Source organism: Trachurus japonicus, chromosome 13, assembly GCF_045865225.1.
Source record: "Trachurus japonicus isolate A0001 chromosome 13, Traja_1.0".
Lineage (NCBI taxonomy): Eukaryota > Metazoa > Chordata > Actinopteri > Carangiformes > Carangidae > Trachurus > Trachurus japonicus.
The window spans coordinates 6,320,247-6,346,161 of NC_140919.1; the positions used below are offsets into that span (position 1 = coordinate 6,320,247).

Below are 25,915 nucleotides of genomic sequence, written 5' to 3' on the forward strand. Positions count from 1 at the left end.
GCTGCCTCGGAACAGAAAACACATTTAGGCTACAGCTACATCAATAAATAAATGTTTCACAATGAACCGATCAGTCTGTATTAAATTTTATTTAGTTTGAAGGCAAGGTTTGCAAGGTTCATCTGATGGACATCGAGCGACAGATTCTCTAAGTTTTGCACAGCTTTTGCTCATGCTAAACCTGCATGGGCTGAAGACCCCCTTCACATGTTTCAAAACCAGAGAGACAGATTGTGCAGGTTTACCAGGAGCAAAAGCTGTGCAAACCCGAGTAAATGGATCCTAGTCTCATGCTAAAATTGACTATAAATTCACCTTTAAAGTTGGTTTTTTTAAAAATTTCCCGGGGGAGCATGCCCGGTATCTTGTCACCTTTTTTACCCCTGATGAGTTTGCACCCCTGATATTTGTTTGTCCATTAGTGACAGAACAGGGGAGTCCAGGGGACAGGACAGGTTTGGAAAGTGGAAGGGGGGGGTAGAAATCTAGATTTGTTGGTAGATTTCTCCTAAATTCACTAAAAGTTAACTACTGTGACACACTGTGCTGTTGTCTGACCCATGTCATGTCAGGTGTCATTGTAAAGCTCTCTCTCTCCTGAACAATGATGTAAGCTCCAAAAATTGTCATTTCCTCCGTATCTGCAACCAATTGTAAAAGTATGATTTACATTGACAATCTATGGAAAGTCTTTAAAGGCTGTTTTCTCAAAATGAGTTTTTCCTCAGACTCTGAGCTAGAAATCTCCACTTCAGCAGCACTTACAGACACCAAACCTTCCAGTTTTATTCCTGTCTATATTCTGAAGGTTTTTACAGAGGGGATTGTTGATATATCATTCACAGCCTCATTTATACAACATTTTATTACTAAAAATATGGCAAAATTAGATTTTTTAGGGCTGGTGACAGTATTTTCTCATTTACAAAATGATAAAAAGAGATATCCAAAATCCCCTCTGTAAAAACTTCTGACTCTAATATGTCAACAAAATGAAAGAATTTTTGAAAGGGGCTTTATCCATTGTTCAGATTTCGGTTTTGGAAATGTATGCAAATTAGAGCATATTCCATTAGATATTGCCTCATTTACACATTTAAACATAAAATTGGACAAAACTTGTAAAACGAAAAATATTTGTCTTAATGTCAGTGATAAACTTGGGAAGTTTCATGTTAAATTTTTCTCTCTTGACATGTTAAACAAAGAGAACTATGGACTATGAAAGTTTTAATAGTCAAAATACAGACGCTATCATGACGTGAGCACATGTTGCTGTAAACAAAACTACGTCTTTGCTGTAAAAAAAAAAAAAATCGATAGTTGATTCGGAGGACACGCGGCGTTACGGGGGGGGGGCGCAGTGTGCACAGTGTGTCCACCACATTAACAGATAATTAACACAGAACCCAGAAACTACTGAATGAATGACTGAAAACAGACCTGGGTTCAGAGCACCGCCATGTTGGACTGCATGGAGCGCTGCTCATAGAATTCTGAGGAGAGGGAGGAGATGTCGCGTTTTGGCTAAAAATAGATTTGGCGCTTATCGCGGTTTGGAGGAGAACTGCATCTTGCGGTGCCTTTAGCGATTTGACGTGATACGTTGATGGAGCAGTGAATAGGCTCAGTACACAGCAAAATGGCGTGACAAACTCATTTTTTTTAAATTTGGCGTTTATCGCGTTTTGGAAAAGAGCTCATTTGTCACACAAAAAAACGTGTCTAAAGAGCCTTTTTAATCTGACGTTTCATATTCACATAGTTGCTGTGCCTGAGTTGATGTGTAATAAGGAATTTTAATCAGGATTGGTTTGATGAAGCAGAGCTCATCATCAGTGACAGAGAGAGTAGTATTATATTGATAGAGTATTGAATTTTCACCGTAAACCTGCCAGCCCCCCCCCCCCCCTTAAGAGGCAGTACGGCGCTACACCTACGACATGTGGTCGACCAGTGATTGTCCCAGCTGTTAGTGAACGAGGGCAGGTGCGTTCCGTTTACCTCTTCTACTCCTCCCCCGCCCACTTTCCCTCCGCTCTCCAAGTGGCCTCCGTGTGACGTCATAGCAAGGGCTGAGGGCAAGTGAACGAGGGAAACTCAACCTGTTTTTGGAACGCAGCCCAGGCTCTTCGCTTGTCTGAAGAGCCTGGTGATGCGAGGCTAGGGCTAGGTAGGAACAGTCTCAGGTCCGGGTTAGGCCACGCCCCCTGGACCTGGTCTAGTGGCCTCCCTCCACCTGTTGATCGGACGCTGGCTTCCAGCTCCCGACGAGACCGAGTCCGAGTCCAGTCAGGATGAGTCTGCCGGACTACAAGTCACCGGAGAAGCAGCCAGCACACGCAGCGCCGGTAAGACAAGCGTCCTCTTTACCGCACACAGCCGGAGAGCGGACACTGGGGACAGACTGAGGCTCACCTGTCTTCTACATGTTCCTGCACAACCAGTTCCTCCTGCACATAGTTTCAGCGCCTGCCCTGTGTGGCAGCTTTAACAGCCCATAGTCTGAGGAGATAAAAACCTGTGGGAAGATGGTGAAGGACATGTAGTCAGGGCCGTTGCTAGGAATTCTGGGCCCCCTTAAAGAATACTAAAGTGGGCCCTCCCTCTAACTTTTCCAGTTTTTTTTTTTCTTTCTTAGACCTATGTATTATCATGTATTATTTAGCCTACTTTGTTTTGATGCTAATGCAGCATTACACTGCAAAAACTCAAGTATCTTACCAAGAATATTTGTCTTATTTCTATTCAAAATTGAATTTCTAGTCAAAACAAATCTCAATATACTTAAAATAAGACACATCATATTAAAAGTAGCTTGTTTTTTGACACTTTTTACTCCTTTCAAGCATATTTTCACTTGGAATAAGTAGAAAAAAATCTGATAGTGGAACAAGTTTTTCTTATTATTATTACCAAAAAACATGCTTTCACTGGCAGATTTTTCTACTTATTTCAAGTGAAAATTTGCTTGAAACAAGTGAAAACTGTCTAAAAACAAGTACATTTTTAGGTGCTGAGTCTTATTTTAAGTGGGAAGAGATTAGTTTTAACTAGAAATGAGACATTTGGACAAGAAATAAGACAAATATTCTTGGAAAGATGTTGAGTTTTTACAGTGTACTATGAGTATTAGTCAGGGTCTTATGCAGAATAAATCAGTCATACAAATACTACTGGGGTTTCTTGTGGGCCCTACTGGGCGCTGGGCCCCTAGAATTATCATCACCTTTCTCCCCCATACAACGGCCCTGCATGTAGTACACTATAGTCAAGGTAGAGGAGTTCACTTCCTTCTATAGGTTTTCTAATGGTGAGGACCTGCTCTACGTCTGGGCAGGGCCGTTGCTAGGAATTCTGGGTCCCCAAGAATACTTAAGTGGACCCCTAACTTTTCCATTTTTTTTCATAGACTACGTATGTATTATAATTTTTTGTTTAGCCTACTTTGTTTTGATACTAATGCAGCATTACTATGAGTATTAGTCAGTCATACAAAGATTAGACTACTGGGGTTTTTTGTGGCAGGGCCGTTGCTAGGAATTCTGGGCCCACTGAAAGAATACTAAAGTGGGCCACTGCCCCCTGACTTTTCCCCTTCTTTCTTAGACTACGTATGTATTATAATTTTTTATTTACTTTGTTTTGATACTAATGCAGCGTTACATATACTGCAAAAACTCAAAATCTTACCAAGAATATTTGTCTTATTTCTAGTTAAAATGTAATTTCTAGTCAAAATAAATCTAATTATGCTAAAAATAAGACTCATCACATAAAAAGTAGCTTTTTTTTTAGACACTTTTTACTTTTTTCAAGCATATTTCCACTTGAAATAAGTAGAAAAATCTGATAGTGAATCAAATTTTCTTTCTTATTACAAGACTTGCTTTCACCGGCAGATTTTTCTACTTATTTCAATTGAAAATTTGTTAAGTGAAAACTGTCTAAAAACAAGTTAATTTTTAGGTGATGAGTCTTATTTTAAGTGGGAAGAGATTAGTTTTGACTAAAATTTAGACATTTTGACAAGAAATAAAACAAATATTCTTGGGAAGATTTTGGAGTTTTGCAGTGTAGTCAGGGTCTTATGCAGAATAATTCAGTCATACAAAGATTAGACTACTGTGTTTTTTGTGGGCCCTACTGGGCCCCTAGAATTATCATCACCTTTCTCCCCTATACAATGGCCCTGCGTCTGGGTCAGACATTCTACATCTGAACTGTCTGTGTAAAACTGATGGACCTGATGATAGTGTCTTTTATAATTACAGCATATAGTCTGTTACCTGCAGCCAGAGACATTACATAACACTGTGCTTATTGAGCCTTCATTGACAGCTGTGTAGTTGATGTTTAGGAACTGTCACGTGGAAACACACAGGTGGCCATGCCTGCTATGAATATTGTTATTACAAGTCTGAAGTGGTGTTATATCATATGACGTTTTTAAGATGCTGAGTTTGATGCAGGGACTCGTAGCCAGCTGTTTGTATAGACTTTAGACTTTTATTGCCCCTTATTAGAGAAATTCTTCTTATTTTTGGGGCTTTTTGCCTTTATTTGATAGGATAGTTGAGAGAGACAGGAAGTGGGAGGCAGAGAGTGGGGGAATGACATGCAGTAAATGGCTGCCCGATGCGGGATTTGAACCAGAGCCGACTGCAGTGAGGACTAGTCTATAGCCTCTGCATATGGGGCGCCTGCTCAACCCACAGTGCCACACGGCGCCCCAGGGAAATTTCTTTTTCACATAACCACATCATTCCACCACAAGGGCAAAGCAGATGGTAACACTGGGGCAAAACACACATAACAGCCTGCTGCATATAGAAATTAACAACAATCCAGAAGAGTCCACACTCTGGCCTTTTGCGAGCTCTTCTGCACCTTAGTGTACTGCACCCGTGTCCTGAGGGAAGTGGGGGGAGGTGGGTGTTTACTGGGTGTGTGATGGCCCTGTTGTATAGATCTGTCAGGTTTGGTGTGGGGGAAGCTGTGGTGGTTGTGTGTGTGTTGAACAGTACTTGAGAATGTGTTGGATCATGATGTATCTTTGATACAGCAACAGAAGGAGATGGAGGCCACATAGAGAGCCTTCAGTTTGCAGATGGCTGACAGTCTTTGACTGGCCGGCCCTCTGTCCCATGACTGGCCCTCTGTCTTCTGCCCCGTGGCTGGCCCTCTGCCCCGTGACTGGCCCTCTGCTACCCCTCTGTCTTCTGTCCTGTGGCTGGCCCTCTGTCCTCTGTCCCGTGGCTGGCCCTCTGTCCTCTGTCCCGTGGCTGGCTCCCTGTCCCGTGGCTGGCCCTCTGTCTTCTGTCTTCTGTCCCGTGGCTGGCCCTCTGTCTTCTGTCTTCTGTCCCGTGGCTGGCCCTCTGTCTTCTGTCCCGTGGCCGTCCCTCTGTCCCGTGGCTGGCCCTCTGTCCTCTGTCTTCTGTCCCATGGCTGGCCCTCTGTCCTCTGTAATCTGTCCCGTGGCCGTCCCTCTGTCCCGTGGCTGGCCCTCTGCCCCGTGGCCGTCCACGGGACAGAGGACCAGCTGCAGCTTCTGGAGCTAGCAGCTGTCAGTACTGTGATTGATCAGGAATAACAGAGCTGTGTGGTTTTCTGATAACACAACTGTGTCTTATCAACCTAAACAAATGAAGGTGCAGGTGACTCATGCCACCACCCTCCTTGTAGCTGCTCAGTGTGTGTGTGTCTGTGTGGAAAGTTACTCAAGTGTTGTCTTGTGTTACACAGTGGGTGCACTGTCATTTGATCCTCTGCATCAGTTTGTTCAGGGCACTTTTCCCACACACTCTGATCATCATGAGTCCACACTGGTCATTTCAGACTGATGTCAAACAAAGGACTGTGAGCATTAGAACCTGAAGCCTCCTTGATAGTTCTGTCAGTCAGCACTTTGGCAACAGCTGAACACTGGGACCAGTAATTAGCAGGCACTTGTTTTTACTTTAAGGTCCCATATTATGCTGTTTTTCAACCATTTCACATGGTTCTAAGTTGTCCACCCACATTGTATTGGTAGTGTATTGTCCCAAAATCAATCTGCAGCTCTAAATCTCAGCAATCTAAAAGTGTCTCTCCAGAGCTCTATTTCTGTGTCTGCACCTTGAAATGCAAATAAGATGTGTAAACCACGTCCACTCCACAGCCGTCACGGGGAGAGGGTGTGGTTTTCACTACATGTGCCAATGTTGCTTGACTGTCACTGTTTCGGAAAAGTCTCAGCGGGCAGAGCTCACGTTTTTCCAGACTGGCCCAGGGGGAGAATGAGGAAGTACTGGAAGGTGGAGTCACTTGAGTTCGGTGTCTCGTAACGTCAAGTCTGCCAGCACTTCCAATTCGCCCGTTTGGAGACACGATCTCAAAAAGTGAAGCAATCAATTAATGGAGCGAACAGACTTTTTTCACCTCCAAGCGTCGTAGAAAGGCCGCAGGAACACATAGAACCACTACAAAACCAGTAGAAAGTGGATTTAGCATAATATGGGCCCTTTAAAGGGATACGCCAACATTTTTTTTAGGTGATGAGTCTTATTTTAAGTGGGAAGAGATTAGTTTTGACTAAAATTTAGACATTTTGACAAGAAATAAAACAAATATTCTTGGGAAGATTTTGGAGTTTTGCAGTGTAGTCAGGGTCTTATGCAGAATAATTCAGTCATACAAAGATTAGACTACTGTGTTTTTTGTGGGCCCTACTGGGCCCCTAGAATTATCATCACCTTTCTCCCCTATACAATGGCCCTGCGTCTGGGTCAGACATTCTACATCTGAACTGTCTGTGTAAAACTGATGGACCTGATGATAGTGTCTTTTATAATTACAGCATATAGTCTGTTACCTGCAGCCAGAGACATTACATAACACTGTGCTTATTGAGCCTTCATTGACAGCTGTGTAGTTGATGTTTAGGAACTGTCACGTGGAAACACACAGGTGGCCATGCCTGCTATGAATATTGTTATTACAAGTCTGAAGTGGTGTTATATCATATGACGTTTTTAAGATGCTGAGTTTGATGCAGGGACTCGTAGCCAGCTGTTTGTATAGACTTTAGACTTTTATTGCCCCTTATTAGAGAAATTCTTCTTATTTTTGGGGCTTTTTGCCTTTATTTGATAGGATAGTTGAGAGAGACAGGAAGTGGGAGGCAGAGAGTGGGGGAATGACATGCAGTAAATGGCTGCCCGATGCGGGATTTGAACCAGAGCCGACTGCAGTGAGGACTAGTCTGTAGCCTCTGCATATGGGGCGCCTGCTCAACCCACAGTGCCACACGGCGCCCCAGGGAAATTTCTTTTTCACATAACCACATCATTCCACCACAAGGGCAAAGCAGATGGTAACACTGGGGCAAAACACACATAACAGCCTGCTGCATATAGAAATTAACAACAATCCAGAAGAGTCCACACTCTGGCCTTTTGCGAGCTCTTCTGCACCTTAGTGTACTGCACCCGTGTCCTGAGGGAAGTGGGGGGAGGTGGGTGTTTACTGGGTGTGTGATGGCCCTGTTGTATAGATCTGTCAGGTTTGGTGTGGGGGAAGCTGTGGTGGTTGTGTGTGTGTTGAACAGTACTTGAGAATGTGTTGGATCATGATGTATCTTTGATACAGCAACAGAAGGAGATGGAGGCCACATAGAGAGCCTTCAGTTTGCAGATGGCTGACAGTCTTTGACTGGCCGGCCCTCTGTCCCATGACTGGCCCTCTGTCTTCTGCCCCGTGGCTGGCCCTCTGCCCCGTGACTGGCCCTCTGCTACCCCTCTGTCTTCTGTCCTGTGGCTGGCCCTCTGTCCTCTGTCCCGTGGCTGGCCCTCTGTCCTCTGTCCCGTGGCTGGCTCCCTGTCCCGTGGCTGGCCCTCTGTCTTCTGTCTTCTGTCCCGTGGCTGGCCCTCTGTCTTCTGTCCCGTGGCCGTCCCTCTGTCCCGTGGCTGGCCCTCTGTCCTCTGTCTTCTGTCCCGTGGCTGGCCCTCTGTCCTCTGTAATCTGTCCCGTGGCCGTCCCTCTGTCCCGTGGCTGGCCCTCTGCCCCGTGGCCGTCCACGGGACAGAGGACCAGCTGCAGCTTCTGGAGCTAGCAGCTGTCAGTACTGTGATTGATCAGGAATAACAGAGCTGTGTGGTTTTCTGATAACACAACTGTGTCTTATCAACCTAAACAAATGAAGGTGCAGGTGACTCATGCCACCACCCTCCTTGTAGCTGCTCAGTGTGTGTGTGTCTGTGTGGAAAGTTACTCAAGTGTTGTCTTGTGTTACACAGTGGGTGCACTGTCATTTGATCCTCTGCATCAGTTTGTTCAGGGCACTTTTCCCACACACTCTGATCATCATGAGTCCACACTGGTCATTTCAGACTGATGTCAAACAAAGGACTGTGAGCATTAGAACCTGAAGCCTCCTTGATAGTTCTGTCAGTCAGCACTTTGGCAACAGCTGAACACTGGGACCAGTAATTAGCAGGCACTTGTTTTTACTTTAAGGTCCCATATTATGCTGTTTTTCAACCATTTCACATGGTTCTAAGTTGTCCACCCACATTGTATTGGTAGTGTATTGTCCCAAAATCAATCTGCAGCTCTAAATCTCAGCAATCTAAAAGTGTCTCTCCAGAGCTCTATTTCTGTGTCTGCACCTTGAAATGCAAATAAGATGTGTAAACCACGTCCACTCCACAGCCGTCACGGGGAGAGGGTGTGGTTTTCACTACATGTGCCAATGTTGCTTGACTGTCACTGTTCCGGAAAAGTCTCAGCAGGCAGAGCTCACGTTTTTCCAGACTGGCCCAGGGGGAGAATGAGGAAGTACTGGAAGGTGGAGTCACTTGAGTTCGGTGTCTCTTGACGTCAAGTCTGCCAGCACTTCCAATTCGCCCGTTTGGAGACACGATCTCAAAAAGTGAAGCAATCAATTAATGGAGCGAACAGACTTTTTTCACCTCCAAGCGTCGTAGAAAGGCCGCAGGAACACATAGAACCACTACAAAACCAGTAGAAAGTGGATTTAGCATAATATGGGCCCTTTAAAGGGATACGCCAACATTTTTTTTTTCATGTCTTGCCTCACCCCCGAGTCCATGACCAGCAGATAGACACCATCCTTTCCACTGTGCGTGCAGTAACAAGGGAGATAGAGCCGTATCGCCCGTAATTAGCTTAGCTCAAACACTGGAAGTGTATGGGTAGTGTTAGCCTGTCTCCTACCCGAGCGGAAATCAGCAGTCAGAAGCTGATTTCATTTTAGCTCTAAACTCTGTAAATATATTACTTTATCAAGATTTCAAACATTTTTAGGCGAGAAAGTAGCCGTTTAGATCAGCAGTGTGTCGTTAATTTGTCTAAATACCAGCTGTTTACTATTTTGTTTGGAGGAATTCGGCGCTAATCAAGCTAGCCGTTGTGACCAACGCACTTCTGGTTACTTCATAAAATAAAACACCCGTTGCCCTTTACATACAGAAGTGCTTTTACTTTGAAATAGGAAGCTAACCTAAGCTAATTACGGGCGATACAGCTCTATCTCCCTCGTTACTGCACGCACAGTGGAAAGGATGGTGTCTATCTGCTGGTCATGGACTCGGGAGTGAGGCAAGACACGGGGAAAAAAATGTTGGCGTATCCCTTTAACCTCATGGTCTTCACCTGCAGAGGGTCTACTTCAGTCTCACTGCTGACTGCCTTGGTCACAGCAGGACGTCTCTCTGTCTTCGAGGACCTTTTCCTCTCCAAACACCTTTACCAGCCCCCTGACATATCTGACCAGCACTTTCTATTTCACCTTCTTATTATTGAGGAGTTATTAGGGCCACGGGCCATCGCACCGGGCACTGGTCCCAACAGCTATGAAATAGCTGCAGGGACCAGTGCCCGGGCTTCGCGGATGGCTTCGCCCGGGCACTACTGTTATTGTGTGGATTTTTTCCTAGTTATTAGGGCCGCGGGCAATCGCCCCGGGCACTGGTCCCAACAGCTATGAAATAGCTGCAGAAATAGCTATGAAATAGCTGCAGGGACCATAGTATAAAAGAGAAACTACTGTTATTGTGTGGATTTTTTCCTAGTTTTTTTCCTATTTTTTCCTATTGTTCTTCTCTTCGGCCATTTTCTTTATACTTATTATTCTTACTACTTTCACCCTTTTTTGGACATCTTCTACTCCTTCATACTTTGTGCTATTTCAACAATTCATATATCAAAACGTGCAGCTTTTTCAGGACAGGGGTGCTGTCTGACTTTTCTCTTTTATACTATTTATACTTTTTAAAATATTTAAAGTCCCCCTAAAGAGGCATTTTAAAATTTGTAAAAATGCTCTGCTATGGCTATTCTTTGATTAAAATTGCTTACCTACACAACGATGTTTAAAATAACTCTCCAAGACACTAAAAACACGTCCATTATTTCTCCCTCATTGAAAAATTCATCTTCTATTCATATGCATGACTGCCTGGTCAGGGTTGCTAGGTAACGGTGGTGCGCGTCAGGGGCAAGGGAGACAGAAAGGTGATTTCAAAACACGAAGCTCACGTCAGGTTTCACGTGCAAGCTTGTGTTTCCTCCGGCGAGTAAATGTAAATTTGAATGTAAACCGAAATGTGAATAAAGTTTATAACAAAGAAAAAGAAAAAAAAAAGAGACATCGTCGGGACCCGAACACGGGTCTCCCGCTTACAAGGCGGCGACGCTGCCGCTCAGCCACCGCAACTAACTGCATACACAGGCTGCATCTAGCTCTATATGTAGAGTCATGGTGAACTACTACAGCAAATAACGGCTGCAGAGAGCCGCTGCTGCTGTGAATATAGAGTTTTTTAGGTGCTCGCATCCAGGGGCCATGCCCAGAGTCTCTGAGTTGCTCGGTAACAGGCTGGTATCACCGCTCCTCACCCGAACACGAAGCAACGTCGCCGTCATCGCTGTTTAACGTACGTTACTCCCGCTTTGTACCCTGTTCATATTTTATGTAATGAGATGGGGGGAAAATCAACGGGATTGGTTGCTACAGTTTTGTGACGCACGAAAACTGACTCCAATTTGAAAAATTGAATCCAGTTTTTTCAGAGTCTGGTATTGAAACGTATTGAAACTGCATTTTCAAGTCTAAAATGCTCAGTTATGGCGTGGATTAGCAATTTTGCTCCTGAAATGCCTTGTAACAGAGCCCACACACTAAATTGACATGTTAATCATTTAAAAAAGTGCATTTTTGGTTTAGGGGGTCTTTAACTTTTTCTGCAATTTTTTTCCCATAGGAATGCATTGAAAACATCTTTAAACTTTTAAAGCAGAACTTTGCAAGTCGGCCGGAAATAGCTCGCTCCTTCGTTGGTTTCTCTTTTTTTCCCTCTCCGGAGCTCCCCCACAGTTCTGGGAGGCACATGTCACTGTCGTAAAAAAAAAAAAAAAAAAAAACTCGCCGCCGCCACCTCCTCCACCCCCCCTACACGTGCTTGTGTTTACTGCTGTTTGCTAAGCCCTGCTAACACCGAGCTAACGCTAAAACGGAGCTAATGCTAACACCGAGCTAACGCTATGCTAACACGGAGCTAACGCTAACACGGCGCTAACGCTATTACAGCCACACACAGGCACAAAGACACAGACATACACACACAGGAATAAAGGTTCCAAAACGCGAAGGTGTGTGTGTGTCATGATGTATTACATTATCTTATAAAAGACCCATGGTGTGTGTATCTGTGTTAGCATTAGCTCCCCGTTAGCCACAAGCTGAACTTCATCAGTAAACATTTCATGTTTCCATGGTTTCCTCCGACTTTCCGAACTCAAACCAATCACGATTCGTGACATGCATGACGTCATATGCGTTCTTATCTCGTACTGCCGTAAGGCAGTTTCTCGCGATACTTCTATCCATTGACGAGATTTGTAACACCGAGACGGACGACTGATCTTGCAAGTGCGGTTTTCAGCCAGTGGGGGGGGTGAGTGCATTGGCCTAGACCCCATTCACTTCATAACAGGTCACTCAACCATCACAGTGACTCTGAGCCACAATAATTACAGCCCAAATCCTGCATTGTTCTGCTTTAAAATCTTCTTACTTCTTTGAACCTCTAAAACTTCAGCCTACTTCCTCCCACAGACTCCATTTGTCTTTTTAATTGTAGGATCTATCTATCTATCTATCTATCTATCTATCTATCTATCTATCTATCTATCTATCTATCTATCTATCTATCTATCTATCTATCTATCTATCTATCTATCTATCTATCTATCTATTTCTTTTTTCAAACCCTTTGTCTCTTTTTTCTCTTTTTCTTTCTTTCTTTCTTTCTTTCTTTCTTTCTTTCTTTTACACTTTCATTTGTATTTTACATAACTTCTTTCTATCTTTCCCTCTCTATCCATCCATCCATCCATCTACTTCGTTCTATCTATCATCCCCCTCTCTCTTTTTCTTCTTTCTTTCTTTCTTCTACCCCATTTCTTTTTACTTATTTGTTTCTTTCTGTCTTTCTTTCTACTCCTTTTCTCTTTCTTTGTTTCAACCCCATTTCTTTCTTTCTACCGCTCTCTGTATATCTCTCTCTTTCATTTATCCACCCCAATGTCTTTCCTTCTTTCTTACTACCCCTCTGTCTCTTTCATTCATTCTCTATTCTCTTTATCTTCTATTATTCTGTTTTTCTTACCTTTTTCTTTCTCTATCTACCCTTCTCTCTGTGTCTTTTTCTTTATTTCTGTCCTTTTGTTCTTTCTTTCTTTCTTTTTTTCTCCATCTACCCTTCCAATTTTCTTTCTTTCCTTCTGTCCTTTTCTTTTTTCTCTCTTGTTCCAATCTTTCTTCTACCCCATTTCTTTTTACTTCTTTGTTTCTTTCTTTCTTTCTACTCCTTTTCTCTTTCCTTTCTTTCTTTCTTTCTTTCTTTCTTTCTACCATTCTCTGTATATCTCTCTCTTTCATTTATCCACCCCAATTTCTTTACTTATTTCTTACTACCCCTCTGTCTCTTTCATTCATTCTCTATTCTCTTTATCTTCTATTATTCTGTTTTTCTTACCTTTTTCTTTCTCTATCTACCCTTCTCTCTGTGTCTTTTTCTTTATTTCTGTCCTTTTGTTCTTTCTTTCTTTCTTTTTTTCTCCATCTACCCTTCCCATTTTCTTTCTTTCCTTCTGTCCTTTTCTTTTTTCTCTCTTGTTCCAATCTTTCTTCTACCCCATTTCTTTTTACTTCTTTGTTTCTTTCTTTCTTTCTACTCCTTTTCTCTTTCCTTTCTTTCTTTCTACCATTCTCTGTATATCTCTCTCTTTCATTTATCCACCCCAATTTCTTTACTTATTTCTTACTACCCCTCTGTCTCTTTCATTCATTCTCTATTCTCTTTATCTTCTATTATTCTGTTTTTCTTACCTTTTTCTTTCTCTATCTACCCTTCTCTCTTGTGTCTTTTTCTTTCTTTCTGTCCTTTTGTTCTTTCTTTCTTTCTTTCTCCATCTACCCTTCCGATTTTCTTTCTTTCCTTCTGTCCTTATCTTTTTTCTCTCTTGTTTCTTTCTTTCTTTCTTTCTTCAGCTCATTCAGCATTGTTTCAACAATTTCTTCAGCTCATTCAGCATTGCTTTCAGCATTCACACCATTTCCATTCTTGGAAATGTTTTTTCTAGTTTTTATTTTTATTTTTCATCTGCCGGACGATTTTCGATTCGCTACTAGTCCTGCAGCTCTTGGACAAATTATATATCAAAACGTGCGGTTTGATCGGGATCGGTATGCTATTACTTTTCTCAACAGTTAACGAATTTTGCTGCGCAAAATTTTGCATTGAAGTCAATGGGACGGGCGAAAAAAAAAGAGCGAAAAAGACCAATCATTGGAGTTTAACAAACGTCTACTGCTCAGGCATAATTTCACCTAGAGACTCCATTTAAACTTTAAACAGTAGACACAAGTCTTGTGTATTGTCGTATTACTCCACGTTTTGATAGGTCATATAGTTTTTGATCAATCCCTGTTCAATGACCATGATCATTTTTGGAGAAATTATGAGATTATAATGGTTGTGTATTGCACGGAATGTTCGTGTCAGAGCGCGTGACATAATCGGTTAGAGTGGGAGAGATGCCAGAAAAACTCCAGATTTTTTCTCTTTCCACACTCGGCCCGGCCACAATTTACACTCTACACACATAATTTTTTCAGAATTTGTAAGACAAACTTGTTATCTCTCATATCATGTGCTCAAAATATCAGAGAGACTTACAGAATTTACAGAATAAGCCTCTGAGTGCGGCCACGTCTGTCTCTGCTCCTCATTGACTCCAATACAAATATTTTCTGAGAGAAGCAGAACGGACCGATGTTTTAAAACTGCCAGCGTCTCCAAAATATTTACTGTAGAAACACCAAATCGTACCAAATTTTTCAGGAAGTCCTTAGAGCAATGTGATCTGTGTTTTGTTCTGATAGGAGTTACCGTTTTGTCACAGTAAGCCTAAATGTGAGACCGGTGCAGAGGCAGAAAATCGCTCTTTTTCTCCACGTTTCTGTCTGTCTCAGCCTGGGGGGCCCCTATCGCCGTGGTAACCACCTCGAGTTGCCGTGGTAACCTCTGATCCTCAGGCCAGAGCTCGTTAACTTCATAAACAATCCACCTGGCGCTCGTTTAAATGTTTATAAACACAGACACAGCTAAATCAGACTGACACAGGATGCAGCTCATAACATGTGTCAAGTCAGTCACACACAGACACACACACAGACTCTAGAACCAGCTTCATGTGATTACAGTTACAGACACACACACACACATCAAAACACACAGGTAACATACAAATGCGCGCGGAAGCGCGCACTCCTCTCCCACACTCTAACACACACAGGTAACTTCATGTGATTATACACACACACACACACAGTTAACCTAATGTGATTACAGCTCCTCCATATCAGTGCTTATAGAAAGATGATCATGTGTCTGTCTGATCAGCTCTGTCTTGACCTTAAGAAATTTTCTAGTTGCACTTGCTCACTTGTAAAAGTTCAGACAGTCAACTGAAATAAGAATCACAAGAATCACTGATAATCATTAGTTGCCATCCTATATCTGTCCGTCTAGTAGTGCATGGACACACTGATGGGTGTGTATGTAGGTAATAAGCAATTTTTAAAAACTTGTTAAAGGGATAGTTCACCCAAAATTGAAATTTCACTCATTATCTACTCACCCTCATGTCAACTAAGAGCTGTGAGAATTTTCAGAGTCCTCCGTTCCTTCTCTGAGTTACGAGGGGGTCTGTGCAGCAGTATTTGTCCATATAATGGTTGTCAATGGATACCAACTTTCTTCGTCCAAAAAGACACACCAAAAAACATCCAAATACCTCCATAGTGCTCGTCTGTAACGTCCCTCTTGTATTGAAGCCCCGACATGAGAAATTGTTCTGAAAAAAATTAAATAAGTCTATATTTTAAGCTTGTTTGTAGCGGAAGCTCCCAGTGTCTCGGTTCACTGCTCTTCCTGTGTCAGTGCAAATCTCGCGTGATTTGCACTGACCGGCGGAACAATTTCTCATGTCGGGGCTTCAATACAAGAGGGACATTACAGACGAGCAGTATGGAGGTATTCGGATGTTTTTTGGTGTGTCTTTTTGGACGAAGAAAGTTGGTATCCATTGACAACCATTATATGGACAAATACTGCTGCACGGACCCCCCCGTAACTCAGAGAAGGCACGGAGGACTCTGAAAATTCTCACAGCTCTTAGTTGACATGAGAGTGAGTAGATAATGAGTGAAATTTCAATTTTGGGTGAACTATCCCTTTAACATTTCCATTTGATTTGACCTCATTCAGCTGCAAGGTAAATAAATGTTCTTCCCCCACAGCACTCTCCTGTGGTGCAGTTAAACGTGGGCGGTCACCTGTTCAGCACCTTACTGAGCACGCTGAGGAAACACCCAGACTCCCAGCTGGCCGACATGTTCGGCGGACAGCCCAAACTCCGCACGGACGATCGAGGACGCTACTTCATCGACCGCAACGGCTCCCACTTCGGAGCCGTGCTGCAGTTCCTGAGGTCGGAGCAGCTTCCCTCGGAGAACATCCAGGAGGTGTGCGCACGTGGGAATCCGTCTCAGCTGACCTCCTTCATTACAATTGATTGATCGATTTGATTTGAAATTCTTTATTCAGTCACATCACACAATAGCAAATAGGGGTGGGAGAAAAAAAACGATTCACATAAATATCGCGATATAGTGGGGCGGATTAGCTAAACAATCGTTCACTTTGTGATAAAAGCATGAAATTTGGTGGATGTGTTGGTGAATATGTTTCAAACAAATCTGGATATTGGGCCACCTCAAAAGCGCCCCCTAGTGGCCGTGGCAGCCATTTGTTATGCGAATAAATGAATGATTAATATAAACTGCCCTTTTAATAATACCAACTGGTGATGTATTGTATATTGTTGGAAAGCCTGATTAGTCACCTTTACAACGAGGTACAGCTTGTAAGGATCGTGCATTCATGGAATGAGCAACGGGGCTAAACGTGTGGGTAGCGCACCCCAAAAATGTGCATCCCCTGTGGGGCAGATTAGCTCAATAAATCACAAGAATTGTTTATTTTGTGGTAGAAGCACAACATTTGGTGGATGTGTTTGTGGATATGTTTCAAACATTTTTGGTTTTTAAGGACCCTTAAGATATCTACTTAAGATTTTTGCTTGTTTCCTGGGTCAACTAATGTTCCATGGGGGTTTTTTGCCGGTCATTTTGAATTTATGTCCGCACGAATGGCGAAAACGCCAATTTTCATAACTCCTAAACCAGACATCATACAAAGACAAATGAACACACTTTTTCATATAATTATGACACCAGGAATCAAATGGAAAGGTCACTGAGATGGTAAAACCACTCTTTATCAGAGAAAAATGAACTCTTGTGTAGTATTTTAGTATAAATTACTCAAAAAAAAGTTCGGAAATGTTTTTTCAGTCCATAATTTCTCCCTTTTAATAATTCCGGTTGGTGCTGTCTTTTAGACCGATGGAAAGCCTGATTAGTCACCTTTCCAACGAGGTACAACTTGTAAGGGTTGTGCATTCATGGAATGAGCAACACAACTATATGGGTCATTCCATGAAATTTTTGGTAATAATTTATATTAATTATTATAAATATTTACCAATTTATCGGTGTCCCCTGATTTTATGTCAACCCTGTTACCCTAACCAAAAAACCCTTGAAAAACAATGGTACATCCCAGATTTGACATGATTGACAGGAGTTTGCATCATCTCTTACCCAGGATGCTAACAGCTCAGTAATAAGTAGCTTTCTCTCATCTCTTATGTGCTATTTTTGATGTTTTTTCAAGGTTGGACCGGGGGGGACAAGCATATAACGTCAACCCTGTTACCACTTTTTAACATATAAGTCTAAACAATTATCTATTTCTCATAATATAATCGATATCTACAGGTAATTACCTTTCAAAGTACACAGTTTGCCCTTTAGCTAGCATTTATTTCAGCTAGCAATGGGCAAATTAGCTTGAAATAGTCAACCCTGTTACTGTCAACCCTGTTACCTTTGCAGTGACAATAGAATGTGTGTCCTGTCATCTATTACTCTTGTCAACCCTGTTACCATAACTTCAACCCTGTTGTTGTCATTAATTTGATAAAAATGGTTTTAAAAAATTTAATTTCAACTGTTACCATTATAGACTATATAGACTATATATAGAAAATATTCTCAATAATCTCTAATTAGAAATACTGTATATTGTAAAGTTTATGTCGGTAACAGGGTTGACAAGATTAGGAAAACATTAAAACTATAATAAAATATTAAATTCCACAGCCTGAGATGACACTACATAATTTCTTGTAATTTTAAACTTTCTTTGATTCCTGGCTACTTAAAACATAGCAATTAAATATAGTTTAAATTTTAACTTTTCAAAGTTGCAAAGTTACCAATTTCATGGAATGACCCATATGTGTTGGAGCGACCAATTTATTTATACTAAAATACTACACGGGAGTTCATTTTTCTCTGATAAAGAGTGGTTTTACCATCTCAGTGACCTTTCCATTTGATTCCTGGTGTCATAATTATATGAAAAAGTGTGTTCATTTGTCTTTGTATGATGTATGGTTTAGGAGTTATGAAAATTGGCGTTTTCGCCATTCGTGCGGACATAAATTCAAAATGACCGGCAAAAAACCCCCATGGAACATTAGTTGACCCGGGCAACAAGCAAAAATCTTAAGTAGACATCTTAAGGGTCCTTAAAAACCAAAAATGTTTGAAACATATCCACAAACACATCCACCAAATGTTGTGCTTCTACCACAAAATAAACAATTCTTGTGATTTATTGAGCTAATCTGCCCCACAGGGGATGCACATTTTTGGGGTGCGCTACCCACACGTTTAGCCCCGTTGCTCATTCCATGAATGCACGATCCTTACAAGCTGCACCTCGTTGTAAAGGTGACTAATCAGGCTTTCCAACAATATACAATACATCACCAGTTGGTATTATTAAAAGGGCAGTTTATATTAATCATTCATTTATTCGCATAACAAATGGCTGCCACGGCCACTAGGGGGCGCTTTTGAGGTGGCCCAATATCCAGATTTGTTTGAAACATATTCACCAACACATCCACCAAATTTCATGCTTTTATCACAAAGTGAACGATTGGTGTAAAATATTGAGCTAATCCGCCCCACTAATATCTTTTTTGACGATATTTAAATCGATTTTTTTTTTCAAAAATCGATTTTTTTTTTATTTCGAAATTATTTTGAATTTTTTTTGGGGGGGGATTTTTTTTTAAATATTGTGCAATGTGCATTTGTTAGCCTTTTTTACATACAGAGAGTACAGGTTTTGAAAAGGGTTTAAGTTCACTTTATAATGGAGTATGTTCATTTATAGGCTCCTACAGTATTTGTGTGCAGATAAATGTTAAAAATGCAGACTAAAAATCGAGAGAATCGGCAATATCGTAGAATCGCAATTTAAATCGAATCGCCATCCAAAAAATCGTAGAAGAATCGAATCGGGAGAAAAGCATATCGTCCCAGCCCTAATAGCAAACATTATCGACACAAACATTATCGACAAAATAGTGACTGAAAAGGCACAGGCAGGAGCATAATGCTGATATTAATGCCTGTCCTACATACCAAATGAAGCTACCCAGCATTCTTACAATATCAAAAACAAAGAAACTCACAATAAGACATAAGACAACAACTAACAAACAAACGAGCAAACGAACAAACTAAACTAAACTAAACCAGAGGAAAAAAAACAAGCAAACAAGCAAGAAAACAAACAAACATAAAAGCAAAACTAAACCAGAAAAGGACCAGAACCAATAAGAACAGTATTTAAATATATAGTAGTAAATACATTTTTAAATATCAGAAAAAAAAAAAAATAATAAAATAAACATTAACATTTGTAGCCTTCAAAAATTGCCCTGCATACCTTTTTTTTGTAAACCAAAAATGAACTGCACATTCGTAAATCCAGGTTAGCGTCATTCCATAGTTTAACTCCCACAACAGATATACAACATCTCCTTTTAGTCTCTTTTCTCGCTTTTTGTACAACAAATTTACAAACATCACGCAAATTATATTTTGACTCATGTATTGAGAAAAAAACCTTTGTACACAGACAGGGAGTAACTTTAATTTAGCTTTATACATTATTTGCATTATTTTATAATAAACCAAATCATTAAATTTCATAACATGGGATTTTATAAACAATGGATTTGTATGTTCATAGTAACCAACCTTATTTATAATACGTACAATGGTATCAGAGCTCGGACCGATCCGTGTGTGTGTGTGTGTGTGTGTGTGTGTGTGTGTGTGTGTGTGTGTGTGTGTGTGTGTGTGTGTGTGTGTGTGTGTGTGTGTGTGTGTGTGTGTGTGTGTGTGTGTGTGTGTGTGTGTGTGTGTGTGTGTGTGTGTGTGTGTGTGTGTGTGTGTCTGTGTCTGTGTCTGTGTCTGTGTGTCTGTGTGTGTGTGTGTGTGTGTGTGTGTGTGTGTAGGTTTACAGGGAGGCGGTGCACTACAATATCAAACCACTGGTCAAACGTTTGGGGGAAACTCCTCAGCTGTTTGGAGAGCTGGTGGGGAGGCAGCAGTTCCTCTCCAGAGTCCCCCACTACAAAGAAAACATCGAGGTAAGACACGCAGTCACTAATGCTGATCAATAACTTCTATGTTTACACCTAATTAAGATGCTTTTATTGTCATTTTATTAATGGACTTTGCGGAAGCAACTTTGAAAACTTTGCGGACTAGAATATAATGAGATAATTGCCATTGTATAATAAATACACAAAGGAGTTTAGTAACAATTCCCTTTCATAATAGGTTTTTAATTGTAATGACTATGGCTTACATTTAATGAAAAGCCTTACATTGTTTTTTTTTAGATACCCAATGTTAAATGTAAGCCATAACCATCACAATTAAAGTGATACACCAACTTTTTTTTTTCATGTCTTGCCTCACTCCCGAGTCCATGACCAGCAGATAGACACCATCCTTTTGACTGTGCGTGCAGTAACAAGGGAGATAGAGCCGTATCGCCCGTAATTAGCTTAGCTCAAACACTGGAAGTGTATAGGTAGTGTTAGCCTGCCTCCTACCCGAGCTGAAATCAGCAGTCAGAAGCTGATTTCATTTTAGCTCTAAACTCTCTAAATATATCACTTTATCAACATTTCAAACATTTTTAGGCGATAAAGTAGCCGTTTAGATCAGCAGTGTGTCGTTAATTTGTCTAAATACCAGCTGTTTACGATTTTGTTCGGACGAATTCGGCGCTACTCAAGCTAGCTGTTGTGACCAACACACTTCCGGTTACTTTTTACAAAATAAAACACCCGTTGCCCTTTACATACAGAAAACCATGACGATAGAATTTGTGCTTTTACTTTGAAATAGGAAGCTAACCTACCCTCGATGTAGCTTGAACCAAAATAAACCGTCTTTGCTTGAACCCTCCGTTTTGACCGATCTGGTCCCGTTACCGGCATTTGACCGCTCAAAATGCCTTACCGGAGAGTTTTGTCAGCTCTGATCGGTCCGTTTAGAGTTGCTGAAGAGTTTCTCTGATGACTTTAGGTGGAGGCAGGCTAACACGACCTATACACTTTCAGTGTTTGAGCTAAGCTAATTACAGGCGATACGGCTCTATCTCCCTTGTTACTGCACGCACAGTGGAAAGGATGGTGTCTATCTGCTGGTCATGGACTCAGGAGTGAGGCAAGATACGTTAAAAAAAATAAGTTGGCATATCTTAAACAGGCAACGTGCACCAGGAGATACACCCACTTTAACATCCTGTAGGACAGTGATCATCAACTGGCGGCCCGCGGGCCGAATCCGGCCCTGCGAACCTTCCAATCCGGCACGCGACTGAGTTCTAAAAGTTTACAAGCATTATATTTGTCGGGCTCTGTGCGCCTGTAAGTCAATGCGCTGGGAAACGGAGACACGCTCAACGTGTTTGTGTGTGCCTGTGAGCCCCTGCACTGGGATTAGGAAACGCCGCGGTACTCAAAGCACCGTGCATGAAAGTTTAGGGGGCTTGGACTGCAGGGTTTTCCCTGTCTGTCTGCAGAGGCGAGCTGCCTGGGTGATTTTGGCCGCCGCCTTGGTTAAACCAGCCGGGTGTGCACGGGCGGCCCGTTCAGTAGTGTCTTTTGCGCACTCAAACCCATTCAGTGTAGATGCGCGCCATGCACCCTCTCAAAACAAAAATGATGCGGTAGCGGCGCGTGTTTGATGCCACTCGGTTGTTTTTTTTTCTGTACGTCCGCGGCGCACAGCTGCACGGACCTGCTTCTCCCTCTGGTGTTGTGTCCCGGTTCCCCCTCGGCCTGAGTCTCTCCTACTGTTTCCCACTGAGCTCTGTGTGTGGAAAAACGTCGCCTCCCAGATGTAGAATTACAGAAGAGAAACAAGCATTTCAGGACTACTGACTTGTATCAATCAGAACCGATTGTCAGCCTCCTTTCATATTTAGGCTGAAAATCACAGGGCAAGTCAGCAGTGTAAAGCTCCAGCATGTATCTGAAAGTCAGCTGTCAAGATTTTTCATTTTATATCATACAAAACACCAAAGATGTGTATAAATGAAAATTATGAGCTTACAGGTAAAATAAAATATAAACAACTAAATTAATAGGCAAAAAGGTGAATTTAATTTCAATCTCAGCCTATTTGAATGTCCGGCCCCCAAGGTGTCTGCTGAGAAAGATTCTGGCCCTTCGACAAATATAGTTGATGACCCCTGCTGTAGGGGGTGTGCTGGGAGGTTTTCACTAATGAAGTTTGCATTTATCAAAAGTCTTGTCTGGTATTAGCATCTAGATGATATGATTTGGTTCAGGCTATCTTTCATCGTTTTGTCAGCCTGATCTGAAAACATCATGGCTGCCGGTGGTGGAGAACCTGCTTCCTTCCGTGGAGCTAATCATATATTAGTCATACTTATTTTCAATAAAACAACAATATAAACTAGAAAATTTCCTCTCGGGAAATTTTGAATGGGCCACGGGAGCTACTGCGGGTTGTGCCATCTCTGTCAACATGGGAATCAAACCCACGATCTTAAGGTCAAGACAGAGCTGATCAGACAGACACATGATCATCTTTCTATAAGCACTGATATGGAGGAGCTGTAACCACATTAGGGTGTGTGTGTGTGTGTGTGTGTGTGTGTGTGTGTGTGTGTGTGTGTGTGTGTGTGTGTGTGTGTGTGTGTGTGTGTGTGTGCGTGTGTGCGTGTGAGCGTGTGTGTGTGTGTGTGTGTGTGTGACTGTAATCACATGGTGTGTGTGTGTGTGTGTGTGTGTGACTGTAATCACATGGTGTGTGTGTGTGTGTGTGTGTGACTGTAATCACATGGTGTGTGCGTGTGTGTGTGTGTGTGTGACTGTAATCACATGGTGTGTGTGTGTGTGTGTCTGTAATCACATGGTGTGTGTGTGTGTGTGAGACTGTAATCACATGGTGTGTGTGTGTGTGTGTGTGTGTGTGTGTGTGTGTGTGAGAGACTGTAATCACATGGTGTGTGTGTGTGTGTGTGTGTGTGACTGTAATCACATGGTGTGTGTGTGTGTGTGTGACTGTAATCACATGGTGTGTGTGTGTGTGTGTCTGTAATCACATGGTGTGTGTGTGTGTGTGTGTGTGTGTGTGTGTGTCTGTAATCACATGGTGTGTGTGTGTGTGTGTGTGTGTGTGTGTGTGTGTGAGACTGTAATCACATGGTGTGTGTGTGTGTGTGTGTGTGTGTATGCCGGTACAATCGTTTCATAATGCGTGCGCACATGTCAACTGAACGTGTCACACCCGCGTGCTTTGACGCCTGTGCAGCAGACAGCGCCTGACATGTAGTTTCCTCATTGACTTATAATGGCCCGCCGTTCACGTGCACGTTCACGTGTGATGACTGCTGCGCGCCGGTAATCACACTACGCGTAGTGGTCACGTGTAAACATTCATGCGTTTTGTAGCAAACGCACGCATTAACGCTCGCATGAATCTGATTGAACAATTTTGTCAGGCGCTCACGCGTACGCGGAAACGACGTGCGCAAACTGTGTCACGCGTGACAAGAAGCTGCGTTCGTATGAAGCAGATTGTGCACGTCTGTCTGTCACTGTTTGACTAATGTTGTTACGCGTTCACACGTGCGTGCGGTCGCAGACTCTATTGCTGCGCAGCCGGAAGTTGATCTGCCCGGTGTGCACCACTACGCGTAACGTGACGCGTAGTGTAACTTAGTTGTTCTGTGTTGCATTTTCATTTTCATCCAGTAGATGGTGCAATCGATCCAATACGAGATACAGATACATGTATATAGGCTGTTGCATGACATGATGTATTTGTTCAATGAAGACAGAGAGAATAATCCGTGTCCCAGCTGGCCACAGCGGCCGGCCGGAGCCACTCTGTCCACACCTTGCGTCTGAGCCGCTGTGGACCGTGGTCCATATGCCATCCCCGGGTCAAGCTGCTGCTCCGCCCCGCTGACCAGGCAGCTCACAGCGGCAGTGGCGGCTGCGGCGACGTCGCTCCCCGGTCCGGGACGGAGCGATCCGCTGTAGGAAGAGGCCTCTGCGAGCTGCCTGCTCCGCGGGGCGGATCAGCAGCGTGACCCGGGGAACTCTGGTGCAGGGATGGCATATGGACCACGGAGCTCCGGCCGGGGGGTGGGGGGTTGGGGGGAGCGGACGCAAGCGGGGGGTGTGGAGAGAGTTGCCCCGGGACCTGGCCGCTGTGGAGCGAAGTTTCCAAATATCATAATAACAAAACAATAGAAAAGTCAAAGACTTAATTTTCCACGTTATTCTGTTTTTGTTTTAAAACAGAATAACAGAAAAACAAAGTAGTTTTTTGTTTTTTTTTTTGGTTTTGAAACGGAAAAACGAGGAAACCAAAATCAAATTACGGTCAAATTTTGATTGTCTTGATTTGTCTTTTTCTCATGTACTGTTCTCCTCGCTGGGCTGGGTCTCTGTCTCCGCTGAGCTGTAGCGCTTTGCTTTGCTTCCATTCAGTCAGATAATTTTCACAGTGGACTTCTTTGCCGCCTGATCCACCTCTGTGTAGGCTCCTCCGTGCCATGAGACAAACATGCAAGAAGTAGCACAGTTTATTGTGTTTCACCGGCGAGGAGCTGTCATTACGCGCGACCATTACGCACGGCGATTCCCCTCATCTAAGCTGCCAATTAGAGTTTGGCGATATCAAGAGACGCAGTCACAAAGATAATTCATAGTTTTCATAGACGTGATCCACGGAGCTGGAGGGTAAAACATTGGTTCAGCGACAAGACCGGACACTGCACAGAGCAGCAACCACGAAGACTTAGGTCATCTCACTGGTCATTAAGACACTGTCACGTTTTGAGCGATCACATCCAGCTCTCGCCGCTGTTTTTTTTTTCCGCCAGCATTTCAGTCATTGAAAACAGTCCCTGCCTGGAGAATCCCTCACCTAAACCAAGATAAAAGCTTTAGATGTCGTAGGAGGCAGATAGGCTATATGCTTAATGTTTGGGTGCAATAAAGTCACTGTTAACAAAATCAACATCTAATCTGTCCCTTCAAAATAAAGTTTGTAACGTGTCTGTTTGGAGCAGCTGCTGACACCTGTGCAGCTGCAGTGACAGTTTCCTCATCACTAAACCTGAGCCACCATCAGATCCTCCCTCGTTCACGTCGTGACGACCGGACATGTCTTTTGGACATATAGGCCTATTGTATATTCTGTGTTTTTCCTCTCTTTAACCGTCTCGTTTCAGTTTTTGCTGGTCAACCTGCATCTGGTGCACACCAGCTGTTTCTCTCGCGCTTATTGCTCACTCGCTCAGTCTCAGTCCGCATATAATGAGCCTATTTTAAAAAGGAAAAAACACAGACGCGCAAATTGAAATGACCTAGGCCTATAGTGTCTAACAATTCAATGACCACAGCTGATCACCAGCTTGTCTGGCCCCACCTGTCACGTCTCTATGAACACAACTATGGGCTTCTTTTTTTTCTTCTTCTTCTTTTTTTTTTTATATTTTTTTTTTATAATTAATAAAGAATTAATGTTCGTGAGTCCGGCCGCATCGGGTCCAGGCTCCAACACTGGTCGGACCTGGTCGGGTCTTTGCTCATGTATTTGCTCAAACTTGGAGCCAGACCCGGCCCTATAGGAGACCAGAGTCTGGTTGAGTCCCAGCTTTTATTTGAGAACGGTAGCCGGTAAGGGGGGGAGGGGGCGGCGGGGACGTGTCTAATTTAATGACCAGTGATTTGACAAGTCTTGGTGGTTGCTGCTCTGTGCAGTGTCCCGTCTTGTCCTTGACCCAATGTTTTACCC

The 25,915-nt window shown here is 42.8% G+C and overlaps 1 protein-coding gene across 1 annotated transcript in view; it reads left to right on the forward strand.

Moving 5' to 3' along the window:
• Positions 1-2,261: 2,261 nt before the first annotated feature.
• Positions 2,262-25,915, forward strand: part of kctd14 (potassium channel tetramerization domain containing 14) — a 33,271-nt gene continuing 9,617 nt past the window's right edge. Inside the window, exons 1-3 of the mRNA XM_085794748.1 lie at positions 2,262-2,351; positions 15,869-16,093; positions 20,074-20,208. Of these exons, the coding sequence (XP_085650874.1) occupies positions 2,298-2,351; positions 15,869-16,093; positions 20,074-20,208 (414 nt within the window). The 5' untranslated portion in view covers positions 2,262-2,297. The remainder of the gene's footprint in view (positions 2,352-15,868; positions 16,094-20,073; positions 20,209-25,915) is intronic.